Source organism: Vipera berus, assembly GCF_964194415.1.
Source record: "Vipera berus genome assembly, chromosome: 1".
Classification (NCBI taxonomy): domain Eukaryota; kingdom Metazoa; phylum Chordata; class Lepidosauria; order Squamata; family Viperidae; genus Vipera; species Vipera berus.
In genome coordinates, this window is record NC_138202.1 from 303,437,828 (window position 1) to 303,452,988 (window position 15,161).

The 15,161-nt window shown below is 37.4% G+C and overlaps 1 protein-coding gene across 1 annotated transcript in view; it reads right to left on the bottom strand.

Annotated features, from left to right (window-relative positions):
* Nucleotides 1–15,161, bottom strand: part of ALK (ALK receptor tyrosine kinase) — a gene marked incomplete at both ends in the record, with an annotated part of 680,504 nt that overhangs the window by 12,211 nt on the left and 653,132 nt on the right. The window contains 4 exons of the mRNA XM_081312714.1: nucleotides 1,491–1,620; nucleotides 2,368–2,432; nucleotides 3,263–3,353; nucleotides 7,883–8,069. Coding sequence (XP_081168840.1) covers nucleotides 1,491–1,620; nucleotides 2,368–2,432; nucleotides 3,263–3,353; nucleotides 7,883–8,069 — 473 coding nt within the window. The remainder of the gene's footprint in view (nucleotides 1–1,490; nucleotides 1,621–2,367; nucleotides 2,433–3,262; nucleotides 3,354–7,882; nucleotides 8,070–15,161) is intronic.

A 15,161-nucleotide genomic window follows, 5' to 3' on the forward strand; every position in this document is an offset into this window, starting at 1 on the left:
CCAGAGTGTGACATGCTCCAGCTCATGTATTCATTTATTAAATTTTATGCTGCCCATCTCTCTGCAAAGCTATTCCTATTCCCTTCCCTACTTCTGCTAAAAAGAAATATATATATATATATATATATATATATATATATATGTAGATCTAGAGTCTCGGGTTTCTTCCCGCGTTCCTTTCATCTTCAGAAAGTTGTGGCGACGTTTCGACGAAATCCCATCCGTCATCATCAGGCCGGAGTGTTTCTCCTGCTGCTACCAGGAGCAATGCGTGGTCTGGCTGTTCCTTTCTTTCCAACTGCCGGTGGGGCTGTGTTCTGACTGGGAGGAGGCGTGGCTGCTTTCTGATTGGGTGGGGGTGTCCTCCAGCTGGGTGGAGGCGTGGTTGTCTTCTGATTGAGTGGAGGCGTGGCTGTCTTCTGATTGGGTGGATGTGTGGCTGTCCCCTGATTGGTTGGAGGCGTGGCCGTCCTCCGACTGGGTGGGGTGTGTTCCGAATGGGTGGGGTTCTTTGTTGTGTTGTAATATCCTGAGTGTTGTAATTTGGTGTCCTGAGGAGTGGGCTGTATAGTGGCCTCTAGAGCTTTGGTTTGGCTCCGAGTTCGAGGACCTGCTATGTATCTCATATAATAACTTAAAAATCTCATATTATTATGTGATTAACACAGACAACAAATCTTCAGATATCTTGGCAACTTATAGTACATTTTTCAGTGGAGGTGAGGGAACAGCAACACAAATGGTGAGGTGACACTTCAACCATAATAATGGAATTATATCGTCTTGATTTTATTTCAGCAATGCTGTTTTGTTATGCATGAGAAATAATCCTATGTATCTTCAATGTTCAAGGTACATAGAATTATTTCTTTGGAATCACCAGCAGTAGTCTACTTTAAGTAGTCTTTCATCCTACTTGGCAAACATGGAAGCAATGTCTGATATAACTAATAAAATAACCTTCACTAACCTACTGCCCTCCATTATTTCCCAGAATTCCCTTTGTCAATGCTAAATTTGCCCCCCATGCTGGCTAAGAATTCTGGAACCTGTAGAATTCTCGTAGAGTTGCACAAGTGAAGAATAGTCCCTGGAATTATATAACATTGCTCTTATAGAGTAGTAATAGTGCGCTATCTTTTAGTGCAGGCTAGTCTTTGAATCAGCAATACACCAACAGTAGGAGAGTTAGAGTTGGTTCACTTTATGTGCGAAATGTTGCTCCTAAATATATGCTAAATCAACTTTCCTCCAGAGTAATTGCTGGTGAATTGTTCACTTAATCAATCTATTGTTCACTTCCCTAATCAGCAACATAAGACCTGCTCAATTTAATCTGTCAAAGTACTAAAAATTCTTGTAATGCACTGCAGCTTTTAAAAGCAAATATTGGAACATTGGCAAAAAGAAGTAGGCTATATTTAAGTTAGGTAAAACTTTCAATGTGAACTGGAAGCTGAGACTATACTGAACTATAATTTTTTTCTTACCGGCTTTGGCCGTGTCTCCCTCAGGAAAGATTTCAAGTCTCCTCCAGCCATAAGCTCCAGCAAAATAAAGCGAGGCAGAGCTTGTAAGCTCACTCCAATGCAGCGTACAATATTCTGGTGATTGAACTTGCTGCAAGGAAGATTGAGGAGGAAAATTTTTTTTAATGCAAAAGACACAGATTGAGTTTGTGGTTTTTTTTTTTAGCTCTCTTGCTCTCATGGCGCATTGGACTCAGTGCCCATCACATTTGGCCACAGTGGACATTATAAAATTGCAGATCACTATTTGTGTTAAGCCAGATCAATGTAGTCTGGTGGTCAAAAGCAAACTGCTGATGGATTGGACTATAGAAGAATATTGGAACCCAAATAATAATTTGGTCAGTGATTTTTTTTAATATGGAAAATAATAATAAAATAAAATAACCATTTTCTTCCCCTCCAAGAAAGAAAGAAATAGTGAATAAAGTTAGTCTTATGATATTTTGGTGGTAATTACAAAATTATTACTATCACTGAAATCGAATATGCACTTTGCAAAAATGTTATTCTTTACTATGCTGAGAATTTCAAGTATTCCTAAGAGACTCTTTTAACAAACCAGGAAAGCTGAGATTTTAAGCTAATCTCAGTGTTATGCTTAGGAGATAATCTTAGCCCCATCTCTTATGAATGATAGTCCTGATAGAGAACAATCCTATAGGCAGATGGTAAAGTTTGTAGAAAATAAGAGAAATGCAATTGCTTTGGTCAATTGTACAGCATTATATGTGATTCATCTGTATAAAATCTGGAGAGTAAAAATGACCAGTGCTTTTAATACTAGTAAATGTGTGTTTAAGGTAGAAAAGCGGGCAATCAATTTGAATTAACATACCTTATTATAAGAGCTTCCATCAGGAAATCCAACTCATCTTGCTCTGAGCAAACCTCTGGTAATGTCTAGTCAAGAAAAAAGGAAAGTGAAATTTCTTTCATGTGGAAAGTTTTTTATATGCCACCTTTCCAAAGACAATTCTAAGCCATTTAAAAGATACCTAAATCTTTAGAAACTCTCTATTAGAAATTATTTATAGAAACTCCCCGTATAAATTCTATATAGAAAATTGACTATTTAGCATAGTCTGGGTGGAATGATGAGAAATGCAGTTCAACACCATTTGCAATCTCCAAGTTGAGAAAGCATACTATCAGAAAAAAAATCTGGATTTAATATATATGTCTCAGACAGTAATAACCACAAACATTTTCTTCCATCACTCTACTAGAGAAAAATGTCATCTTTCTGTTCGCACATCAATAACAACATAGGGTGGTGAACTGTGACAGGATAAGGATGTTGAATAGGAAAAAGTCTGAGCCAGCTTCCCAAATGATAGTTCTATAGGTGCCAGATTAAATGGTCATAATTCCCAACCACCATGGACAACAGCCACTGATATAGAAGTTATGAGAGTCACAATGACAATACATCTGGAGGACACTAGAGAGGAGAACACAATCAAAAGTATTTCTTGCTTGGGATCAGTTATATTTGAAAGAACCAGAATTGCAAAAAAAAAAAAACATTCTTGTGAATGAAAATTAATAACTTTTATGAACTTTAGCAATAATAACCTGTGTGGCAGTTCTGGATTCTTCATACCACTGTGTCCATAATCAGGAATACATTCACCATTTTTCCCTCAGAGAAACTAGAAAATGAACTCAACCATAGTCCTTTCTTTGACGAGGTATGTCCCATGAGGCAGATTTGTCTCACCCAAACTTACTTTTACAGCCACTTGAAGAGGAGTGGGGTCGGTGGGGATCCCAATCACCTGACCTTCATACACTTCCCCAAAAGCTCCATGGCCTAGACCCCTGACAAGATCAGAAAAGGGAAGATGATTTTGACATAAGCCAAAGGCACAATTCTTACAATATATATTCTTAAATATATACTAGAATGTTCAAATGGAAAAGACTTCGTGTTTTATTAACTGCATTGAACTAGTATTAGGTAAATAGTGAAATATTTCTTAATGAAGTCTTACTATTGGATATAGGAGCTACTGGGGAGATATTTTAAAAAAGGAGCCAATTTCACTAGACCCACATAGTCATACCACTGCCAGTCTTTCTTCTGTCATTTGCAGTACCAGCAGCTGTTATATACAAAAGAACAACAATTTTTGATAATAGAGAACAAGATTCGTGTAAGCCTTATCAAGTATGAAATACCTAGGTTTGCTTTTTTCAGGTTTAAAATGGATGAGACTCAGTCATGGTTTTCTATGCTAGAATGGATTTCATTCACATGCCTATAAGGGAGTTCAATTTTTAAATATCCTATGAAGAAAAAACATCATTCCAAGTTTTAAAAAAATCCTAGCACAGCAGGATGTCAACTAGGTTAGAATCTTTTCCCCCTGAAATGTTACATCTTGTTATTCTTTCAAGTTATGCATACCTTGAAAGATAAGAACCCATACTCTGGATCCTGAAATAAGCAGGAACCAAGACAGCACATATATTATAAACACAGGAGAACTGCCTATTTCCCAGTTATCTGAAATAATTACAGTTTTCACATTATATGTAAAAGAAGTCCTATGGATATATTACTATATGGTACATTATTCTATAATTCTAAAATTTAGAAGTTAGCAAATCAGGGTAATAGAAGCTACATTAGAAATGCGAGTTGGCATGCCAACCCAGGCTGTTTAGAAAGCACTCTTGGAAATACCTAAAAATATTGTGAAACTATGAGTGCCAGTTTATTGATTCTCATGTAGTCAATAATTACATTCCAGTTCTAGTTCATTATTTTTACTGCCTCCAGTGAATTGGGTGGGAAAAGGAGAACTAGAATGCCACAGTTTCCAAAAGAGGTAGGTGTACTAGTTTTTTTGGAACCTAAGAAAAACAAACCAGCAAGCAATGTCAGCAATGTCAAACACACCACCCCCAAATCTTGTGACATCTAAAACCTGATTCTTTTTTTAACAATATGCTTCATAACAACAACTCTTGTCAGTAGTTCCATCCAGGAACCATTTCAACAATATAATAAATAAGTAGAATGCAGTTGATCTTATTAATGTTGGTTAAGGTGCAGTATTGCAGGCAAACTCTGCCCACAGCCAGAAGTTCAATCTTGACAGAGTTCAAGGTTGACTCAGCCATCCATCCTTCTGTGTTCAGCAAAATGAGGACCCAGATTGTTGGGGGAAATATGCAAATAATGCTTCTTCAGATAAACCACCCAGACAGTGCTGTAAAGCACTAAGGGATAGTATATAAGCCTAAATGGTATGGGGTGATATATAAGCCTAAATGCTATGGGGTGGTATATAAGCCTAAATGCTATGGGGTGGTATATAAGCCTAAATGCTATGGGGTGGTATATAAGCCTAAATGTTTAACCTAATTTTGAACCTCACCATCTTCAAGAAGATCTTGAAAAGAAGATGGAACCAAATAGGGATGACTTTATTGGATAATAGCAACACGAGCAAAGTATAAACTTTTGTTCAGCCTTGAACCTTAATATGGCATTCATATTAAGGATGAAGGGGAAGATAGGAAAGAAGTTTGGATCAGATGGAAACTGTATTATGCAGTCATTTTATCCGGTGCCACTAATTCCCTACCCAGATATTCAGAATGAAACTACAGTTGCTTGTATTAAAAATGGTGCTCAGTGGCACAGAAACATGAACCAAATCAAATTCCCCCTGTGTCTCTCCTGACTTATGTCATCCATCCAAATGACCAAATTGATCTCTGTGTCAGCTGCTCTTGCAATTGCTAACTACAGTCTTCTGGTTGCAATATTAGCCTTTTAGGCCCTTAAAGTGGAAATAAATAATTTTATATTAGAGGTAAGATTCACTGTAGATTAACTCTGGGTCTGTAGACACTGCCCAAGTTTCATAAAGAGGATTGGAGGGTTAATTATTTAGGAAAATTGAAAAACAGTGAACTAATAAATAAATCATACACCTTTCTATTATATATTTTCTCCTGTGTGCTCATTATACAGATTTTCGGTCACTGTTCATTCCAGGATGCAATTAATAAAGATGTAAAAAAATAATAATATTCTATGTGGCAATACCAACCAAATCCCAAGAGGTAGTGATAGGTTCAGAAGCATAATATGGTTGAGGGATTGTTGAGTTGAAAAAAACTTTTTTAGGCAGTTTTTTTAAAAAAAAATTTGTAGAGCTGCTTGTAGAGTATTTAAAGGGAAAAGCAAGTTCTCTCCACTTGTGTAGGAATTGTAAGCTTGGCTGGTTGTATACAGATAGGAGAGAATAAAAATCATTCTTCAGAATGGCAGGAAACAGTAAGAAACTGAAAAAACAGAACATCACAGATAGCCCCCTTCCAACATAAAAAAATAATAAAAAATCAAGCAATTTTTATTACACAAACTAATGTAAAGAGGGGAGAAGAAGGGGAGGGTTTTTCTGAGCCTCATAGTGTTGCCTTAAAAAGCTTATCTTGCAGAATTTTATAACTAGAACTTATAAAATTAATACCCAATAATGGAATGATGAGGCTATCAAGAGGCTTACTTCTTCAATTCTTTTCAATTTTTGATTTAGTTTTAAGTTTAAACAGTGATACTTTTGTTCCTAGTACATTGCATACTTTCAGAATGCAATTTCTCACAAGGTGAAAAACACCATAGTTGATTTTTCCTAATACTGTAAAACTACCAACTAACGTTGTGCATGCTGGCTGTAAAAGCAAAATAAGGAGGATAATTGTTAAGGTCAGTGGTCTGGAGGGGTGGGAAGCTAAACACAGTTCAAATAGAAGAGGCAGAAGCTTTATAATTCTCTACCATCCTGCGGCATTTACTAACTATTTAATGTAGGATGTCAATGGCAGAAAGTAGGAAAACACCTGTCTTCATTAGCAAGTTAGCTTGAAAATCAAAAGAAACAAGTTGACTTATGATTCTGCCCCATTGTATATCCATGTACGTGCATATGCGTATCAATATATGTATGTGTGTGTGTGTGTGTGATAGGCATTTCTTCCCAGATTTTTAAAAAATTTATAGCATCTTCCGAAGAGTCCAAATGGAGCAGTATTAGAGGATGGTTATTTTTGTAAGAATGCCTTTTCCTTTGCTATGTTTTCCCAATATAAATCCCTTAAGGCTTCCCATCTGCTTAAGATACTTGCTTTGAAAGAAATCCAGGTTAGTGGCAGAGAAGGTGTCCTGATGGGTATGACACTAGCAGCTTCAGTGGAAAGTGACTCGGATATGTTTTCGGAGAAAAAAATCTGTCAAGTGATTTGACTGGGTAGTTGGATTGCACATTTAAATGATGAATATCTGGATTGAATATCTGGATTGTGCCCCTAGAACAAATACTAGGAATTTCAGGTCAAAAATTAAATGATAAACAAGAGGGAAAAATAGTAAACCCCATTTGGAAACGATAGCAGCTGTAGTCAAAATCAGTCTCCACAGGATATCTTTAGAGAGGAAGCATTGTCTTTGTAAGAAATAGTGACATGGCTATAAGTTATCTATATATTATTTGCTGTGGAACACAATTGGCAGAGTCCTATTGGATGTATGTCTTGTTTGTGAAATTCACAGTCCTCTAATAAGCTTTGCAGGAAGAGATGGCTAGACTCTGCCAGTAGGGTTCTCCTTAGCAGGGGTGTCAAACTGCTGGCCTGTGGGCTGGACACATCACGACAAAACCGTGCCCACCCCATTGCCGGCAATGGAGAAAAAGCTCCGATACGTTGTGCGATGACACGTGACGTCGCAAGTTTGTCATGTCTGTTATACAGTATCTGTATATTGCACTATTTAAGCTTCTCCATCCAGAATCATATAAGCCATAAGGTAAAGGTTTTGCTTTGTCCTTCATGCCCCTTCTGTATAGATACAATACATTAGGAGTGTTGCTTGAATTATATTACACTTTCTAGACATTTGATTAAGATTTTGAGTTTGGTTGTTGATGTTTTGCTTTCTTAGTGAATTAGGGCCACATAGCATGCCAGCAATTAGACATCATTATCCTCCAAGTTTACCAATTAAAATGACCTTGCAGCTACCACTAATACTGTATATTAAACTGAAAGTGGTGTTTCTGAACCTCGCTGTCTTTAAAATGAGTGGACTTCAACTCCTAGAAAAGATGGCCTTTTCAATCAATCATAGGAAAGAGATTTAACACTCAAGCTTAAGAACTGCTAGATCTGACTAGATTTCAATTATTCTCCACCTCATTTGAGAAGTACAATTTTGGGAGCCTGAGGATTATTGTGTGACTTCTGAGACCAAGCAAAAGTGCACATGTGAATTGGTGTGCCCACACTTCTAGCAACTAGATGTGAGCATAAAGAAGCCAGGCAGATTGCTTTACCTTATCAAAGAAATATTTTTCCGGGGCACCTCTTTGAGGTCACTAATGGAAGTAGTTTTTCCTGCAAAGCAGTAATTGGGGTTATAGTCTGTCATAATTGTGGAAGTACGCAGCTTGCTCAGCTTGTACTCAGGGCTCTGTAACTCCATCTGCACAGCTTGCAGCTCTTGGTGTTTCCGCCGATACACTAGAAAAGTAAGAGAATCAGGAATGGGATTGAGAAATGCCATAAGGTTAAAAGCATACAAAGATAAACGGGGATTGTGTTGTTCAGATTGACTGCAAGAGTGACAGGGAAGAGTGAGACTTACAGAATAAGGCAATGTACTCATCAATAACTATTTGTGATATCTCACAAATAAAGTGAAAGGTTTTAAGTGGAGCACTGTCCAGGGAAATAATGGGTTTGGCATTAGTACAGACTTGTAACCATTTATACAGAGCTGACTAATCCAGAATTTGTGCATGATTTCTGCAATGGTGAAGATTTGAGATCTTCAATAGTTTACCATCAACATTCACCAGTGAGCCACCAACTTATCATGATTAGAATGGAAATAAAAACTGCCTTTATCGCCAATGTACCTAATCAAATGGGAGAAAGAGGTCCAAGGTGCTTCAGAATTTCTTACCAACTGGAACCCCTTGAAGCTTCAGATACCAAATGCTATCTTTTAGTTGCAGTCCTTCCAGAAACAGGAAAGTTGGAAGGCTTCTTTGTCTCCAGCTCAGAATGACAAGATGCTAGAGGAAACATACTGCAATTTCTTGAAAACACTACTGGGAAAGGCTGACAACTTGCTAAAAGTATTGTTTTAGGGCAGGGATAGGCAACCTTGGCTCTTTTATGACTTGTGGACTTCAACTCCCAGGATTCCTGAGCCAGTTGTGCTGGCTCAGGAATTCTGGGAGTTGAAGTCCATGAGTCATAAAAGAGCCAAGGTTGCCTACCCCTGTTTTAGGGGAATGTTTGTCTCAAACTTGGATCCAACAGTTATCTGCAAGGACACCCAACACAGATGTGCTCTGGTTGAGATGTTGCAATAACAACACAGAGTTATATGGGAAAATTTATGTCATTGAATCTTACCCCCTGCTTGATGCAGAAATTCAAATTAAAGCCTCTCTGACCAGATAGCTGCCCAATTTCTTTTGAATGCTTCCTATGTAGAGGAATTCATAACCTGTCTTAGTAATAACTCTTACAATCAAACTGCTCTTACTATAAGGAGTATTTTTGACATTTAACTGGTACATAACTTCCTATATTATTTTTTGTTCTATACTCTGACAGATCTGATGACAGATCCGATAGAGATCTCTGTCTGGAAATAAATAAATATGATAAATAGATCTTTGTATGAATCCCTCAGGTATTTGAGGAGTACATTCATATTTGTCCATAGCCTTCTTTTATCAAGGCTAAATATTTCATGTTACTTCAGTCTCCCTTTATAATTCTCCTTATTACTTTTGCTGCCCTTTACAGACTTTTGCTGCCCTTTACAGACCCCTCCCTCCCTGTGAGGGAGTCAAGTTGGGGCTGCTTGCATTCATGCAGAAACTCTTCCCTCTTGCATTCACACCTTCACACATAACATAACCCATTATTCCCAAGCATCCAAGCTGATTTTGCAGCTGCCTGTGATAAATGAGCAGCACTCCTTGATTTTTTTTTCAAGAATATGCTGATGTCCAGGGACAGCCTCACTGAACCCAGGCTTTTAGCATACAAAAGCAAATGCTAAGACAGAGTGGAGGGAGGGATGGGTGTAGGAGGAAAAATGATGAGCAAAGTAAATGGTTATTTCCAGAGGTGGGAAATGGAGGCAATGTCTGGAGATCGGCAGCTGTTACAAGCAGGCAAGAGAACTCATTTAACTGCTTGGATCACAAGCTAGGATGAGTGGGACATTCTGGTGGGGAGTCCGGCCTGGACCTTGAAACTTTGCCAGGAGCTTGATAGCAATGAGAAAAGGAGTAACCGCACTGAAACAGCACCTCAACCCAACTAGTACACGAATTTTTGGAAAAAGGCAAACATTGTGTGCTGCTTTGTAGAAATTGAGATTGAATTGAGTATTAAAAGACTTAGTACAAAGGACAGAGTATTAAAGGCGTATTTTTGTGGCAATATTACCTGGTCTGGAAGGTGGGGTTGACCCAGAGCAATAGCCTGTTGCTGGGGAAGACGTGTATTGCAATAAAGCACTTATGTTCAGATATGCTATGTTGTGGTATGTCCAGTCCTTGGAAAGCAAAAAACCCTCACATGGTGTTGTGTCCACAATTAGGATTCATTTGTATCTAGCCAATGAGTAATAATGTGGAACTATTTATTGACAGAGTCAGCTTTCTTTCTAACATTTTAAAGTAAGAGAGGATGTTGCTATTGGTCATATTGTTTGCCCCCAGAAGGTAGAGGAGGAAGGGATACCTTAAAATTGTCTTGAAGTATCTTTGCAATAGTTCTGGTTCATACTCTCAAAAGAGCATATTTCATAAGTCAGCCTGTCTAGTTGGTCCATATCAAGTTGCACAGCTACCAACTACTACAATTATTTTCCTTGTTATTTCTCTGATCCTCAGAGGTCCAGCTAGCCATTTCCTTTTAAATATGATCTAGTGTTCTGTTCTTTTCTGTATTTTTCCCCCCTAGGAGGGCCTGAAAACTGTTTTCAATTATATGAAATATCATTTGAACTTTAGTTTTGGTTTTTATCCTCCAAAGGAATCTACTGCTTTCAGCAGCCCCAAACCCGGGAAGTGGGAGACTCATCTACCTTCGTTAATAATTATTTATTGTATAGGTAGTCCTCGACTTACAACAGTTCATTCAGTGACCGTTCAAAGTAACAACAGCACTGAAAAATGTGACTTATGACCGTTTTTCACAATTACAACCTTTGTAGCATCCTCATGGTCAGAGAATGCCGGCTGGTGGCCCCCAGGGGGAGGGCCTTCTCTGTGGGCGCCCTGGCTTTATGGAACCAACTGCCGGTTGAGCTCCGGATGGCACCGGATCTTCGCTCCTTCCGGTGCGGGTTAAAGACCCATTTATTCGAACAAGCTGGCCTGGCCTGATGGGGGAATGTCAGGGTTTTAATGGGTTTTTATATTCTGACTGTTTTAATTGGGCAATTATTTACCGTAATCCTTTTTTTTTAACTTTTGTATTTCTATTTATATGCCCTGTTCACTGCCCTGAGTCCTTCGGGAGAAGGGCGGTATAAAAATCCAATAAATAATAATAATAATAATAATAATAATAATAATAATAATAATAATAATAATAATAATGATCATGTGATCAAAATTCAGATGCTTGGCAGCTGGTTCATATTTATGACTGTTGCTGTGTCCCAAAGTCACGTGACCATCTTTTGTGACCTTCTGACAAGCAAAGTCAATGGGGAAGGCAGATTCACTTAACAACCAAGTGACAAACTTTTCAAATGCAGCGATTCAATTAACAACTGGGGCAAGAAAGGTTGTAAAATGGGTCAAAACTCACTTAACAAATGTCTCATGTAACCACAGAAATTTTGGGCTCAATTGTGGCCATAAGTTGAGGAGTACCTGTATGCAGTCCTGGAGTGCTTAGGACAGGGGTATCAAACTGCCGGCCCATAGGCTGGACGCGTCATCCAGAAACCATGCCCACCCCATTGCCAGCAATGGCAAAACAGTTGCGCAGCGTCATGTGATGTCGCGAGTTTGACATGTCTGGCTTAGCAGAAGATGATGCTGTCTGTCTGTCTTACAGTGCTGTTAAAAATGTTAATGCTTTTCATTCCCATTATTTAAAGATTATTCTCAAGATTATCTCAAAATTGCACTGGGCCCTGGATAGCTTTATATGTTTATCAGGCTAATAGGAGATATTAACTATGACTAAAAGTCTAAACTTGATCTCTTCTGAATAATGAAAGAGCCTTTAAAAGATGCAAATCTGTTGCAGGATGAATAAACCATGTCCTTCCCTAAAAAACATTCTCTCTTGCTAGCAAAACTCAAATGGTATTCCTGCTTTCTGAGAGCAAACAATACCTGCAAAGATTTGAACCCCATTCTACAATTTTCTCATCTGAACTTTGAGATGATTCATACATACAAAACATAAAATAAGGACGTATGTGTAAAGAACATTCATATATATATATATATATATATATATATATATATATATATATATATATATATAACCCTATTTCATTGCTAGTTTTCCAATATTATTTTGCAAAGCTCTTAAGACTTTTTTTAAGGAAATAAATAACTTTATATGGACTTCAGACTTCAGCTAGTCTCTGTTCTATCCTTTCAAAATCCCGTGGGAGCAGTACATGCTGTATATGGAGGTGGGAATGGTGGAGAGGTAGAGTGTAGATCAAAATTAATTGGACATGTAAAAAGTTACTTTAAAAGAGTAATTGGAACTGGGCACAAAATTTCCCACAGCACATTCTTGATTCTGGGAAGTTTAACCCTGTGCTGTATTGTAGATTTTGCTGCAGTGACATTATTTCTGTTTCAACAGATAAATTATTAGGCTGTGTGCAAAATGTAGGACAGGATTTGAGAAACCAATTATAATTTCTCCCACGAAGGATGATGGCTTTTAAAAGTCAAATAAAATATTCATTCAAAATCTTGTAATGAGAGTATAAGAAGTTAATGTCTTTGGGAAGTGAGGGGGAAGCAGCTAGAAAATATAGCAATCTGCACGCACACATATAGTGGGGTTTTTTAATTTCTAAAAAGGTAATTAAAATGTATCTATTAATTATTGTATTTGCTCTGACTCCACAAATTTACATCTAATCTATTGGCTGTTTAGAGAAGAAATAACTATCTAACAGATCACAGGCATGATCTAGTCCTGGAATCATATTCTGTGGTCCAAAGTAACAAGACCATGTTTTTCTAGGTTTGAATCTTGCCTCTCTAATGAATTCATAAGATGATCCTAATCAAATCTTTATTGCTTATTCTCACCTTCCCAACCACAATAATAAGAATTACAGAGATGGCCAGTTCTGCATAATTTTATAAGAATCACAGTGAAAAATTTATCTGAAGGGTTTTAAGACAGTTATTCACAATTTTACTGGCAAGGATGCTGTTGCTGCTTCTATCCTACATTCCTAAAATTACTTTTTAGCTGACATGAAATCAGGAACATACAGTAGCTCATACATAAACACATCAAATAGCTTACTGAATGTATTGCATGAATAATATGGTGCCCACCAAAGAAACAATGCATATGTTATCTATCTCATTTAAAAGCCTGTTGACTATTGAATTTTCTATATATGAAACCAGAAGAGCCATGGATCAGTGGTAGAACATAAGCATTGTAAACAAGTAGTTCTGGGTAGGGGATGAGGAACTTAGCCTTAAGTCTTGAAACACTTAATCCATATGATTAAGAATCCCCTGATTATGTAGATAATTACATTGATACATATGGTACTGATTTATTTCGGTATAAGGCAGCATCCTAGAATAAATGGCAATCATGGTTGAATCTTCCTGAAAACAAACTCCTTCTACTTATTTATTTATTTGTAAAATTCATTAGATGCCTATCTTAGTGCACCGTAACTTTGAGCAGCTTACAATATTAAAACATAAACCTGTATAAAACTGAATAATATAAATATAATATTATAAAAATCAACCCAGCTAAAAAGATGAGGAGAGAGGGAGTATAATGAGAAGGGGGGTGGAATTTATTGTGAAGCCCCTAGTCAACTGGCAGAGCCAGGTCTTTAAGCTCTTATGAAAGGTAAAGAGAGTTGGAGATGACCTCACTCTGGAGGGTAAGTTGTTCCAAAGAGCAGATGCAATGGCATCTCACTTGCATCAATATTTAAAATAATTGAAATAAATACTTTTCATGTCATTTAGTCAGTTAAGCAGCCTTCCCAACATTGTGCCATTGAAATGTATTGGGATCATAATGACAGAAATATCACCAAGCATATCCATATTCCTAGTTTGCCTTGAGGGCACCAGGTTGCACAGTTGATACATATCAGGAAATGTCTCTGCCTCCTCACGTCCTGCTATGCTGCTCTATTGTGGTAGGGGTATGTGTATATTCCAGGAAGGAATAAGCAGAGAACACCAGGAATGTATGCCAGTTGTATATATTTACTCCCAGCAGGGTCACCCAAGCTATAAACATCATCCCAGCTGACTAGTTAAAGCAGGTTGTGATTATTTAATAACAATGGCAAAGGCATCCATTGCATACAGCACAGGAGAAAGCTATTATAAACCACTCCTGTATTTGATCAGTAAAACCATACAGATATACAAAATAAAATAACAATATAGTGCCAAATGATGGGCCCCTCAAGTCAGCTGGTATTACTGAGAAACAACTGAGAATCTTTCAGGGTAATAATGGTATTTATGCAGTTATAGTAAAGCTTTAGGGATGTCTAGTTGCTGATGTTGCATGCAGAAAAATATCTGAAGTTGCAAATGTGAAATCACAGTGGAATTGTGGAATGTAAGGAAGTTGAGCATAGGAAACTCTACACAAAGGAAGATAAAATGAGTCTACCAGAGACTGTCATCTTAGGTATTAACTAATTGAAATGGATTGGAACTGGATACTTTCGGTCAGAAGTTAATATTGTTTATTACTCAGGATACGAAAAACAAAGAAGGATCAGCACCACTTTCATGATCCAGAAAGATATAACAAAGGCAGTACATGATACAATGCAGTCAATGCCCAAATGATATTAATTAGATTTGGCATATATTGATTATCCACATTTGTGCCCCAACCACTGATGCAGAAGAAGAGGAGGTTGATGAATTCTATGGTCACATTTAAGCTAGAATCAACAGAACATATGCAAGCAAGATGTCTCCTTATGGTTGGAGACTGAAATCCAAAGTTAGAGATAGTAAGGAGGAAAACATAGTTGGACTATATAGCCTAGGAAACAGACAAAAAGTAGGAGAATGACTTATCAGTCTGACTTACTAGTTTCTTTATTGCTAACAGTTCTTGAAACAACCAAAATAATGCTTACATACATGACCGTCACCAGATGGACTATACAAAAATCTGATTATATTATTAATACAAAGAGATAGAAAGGCTCAGTTATAATAGCAATGTTGTGGCTAGGAACTAACTGAGAAACATGTGGATGTTCCAAGTCAAGATAAAGTAGTAGAACAAAGCCAGACAGTTTCCATGATATGATCTTGACTAAGATACTCACCATTTTCAAGGAGAACAACAGGAAGC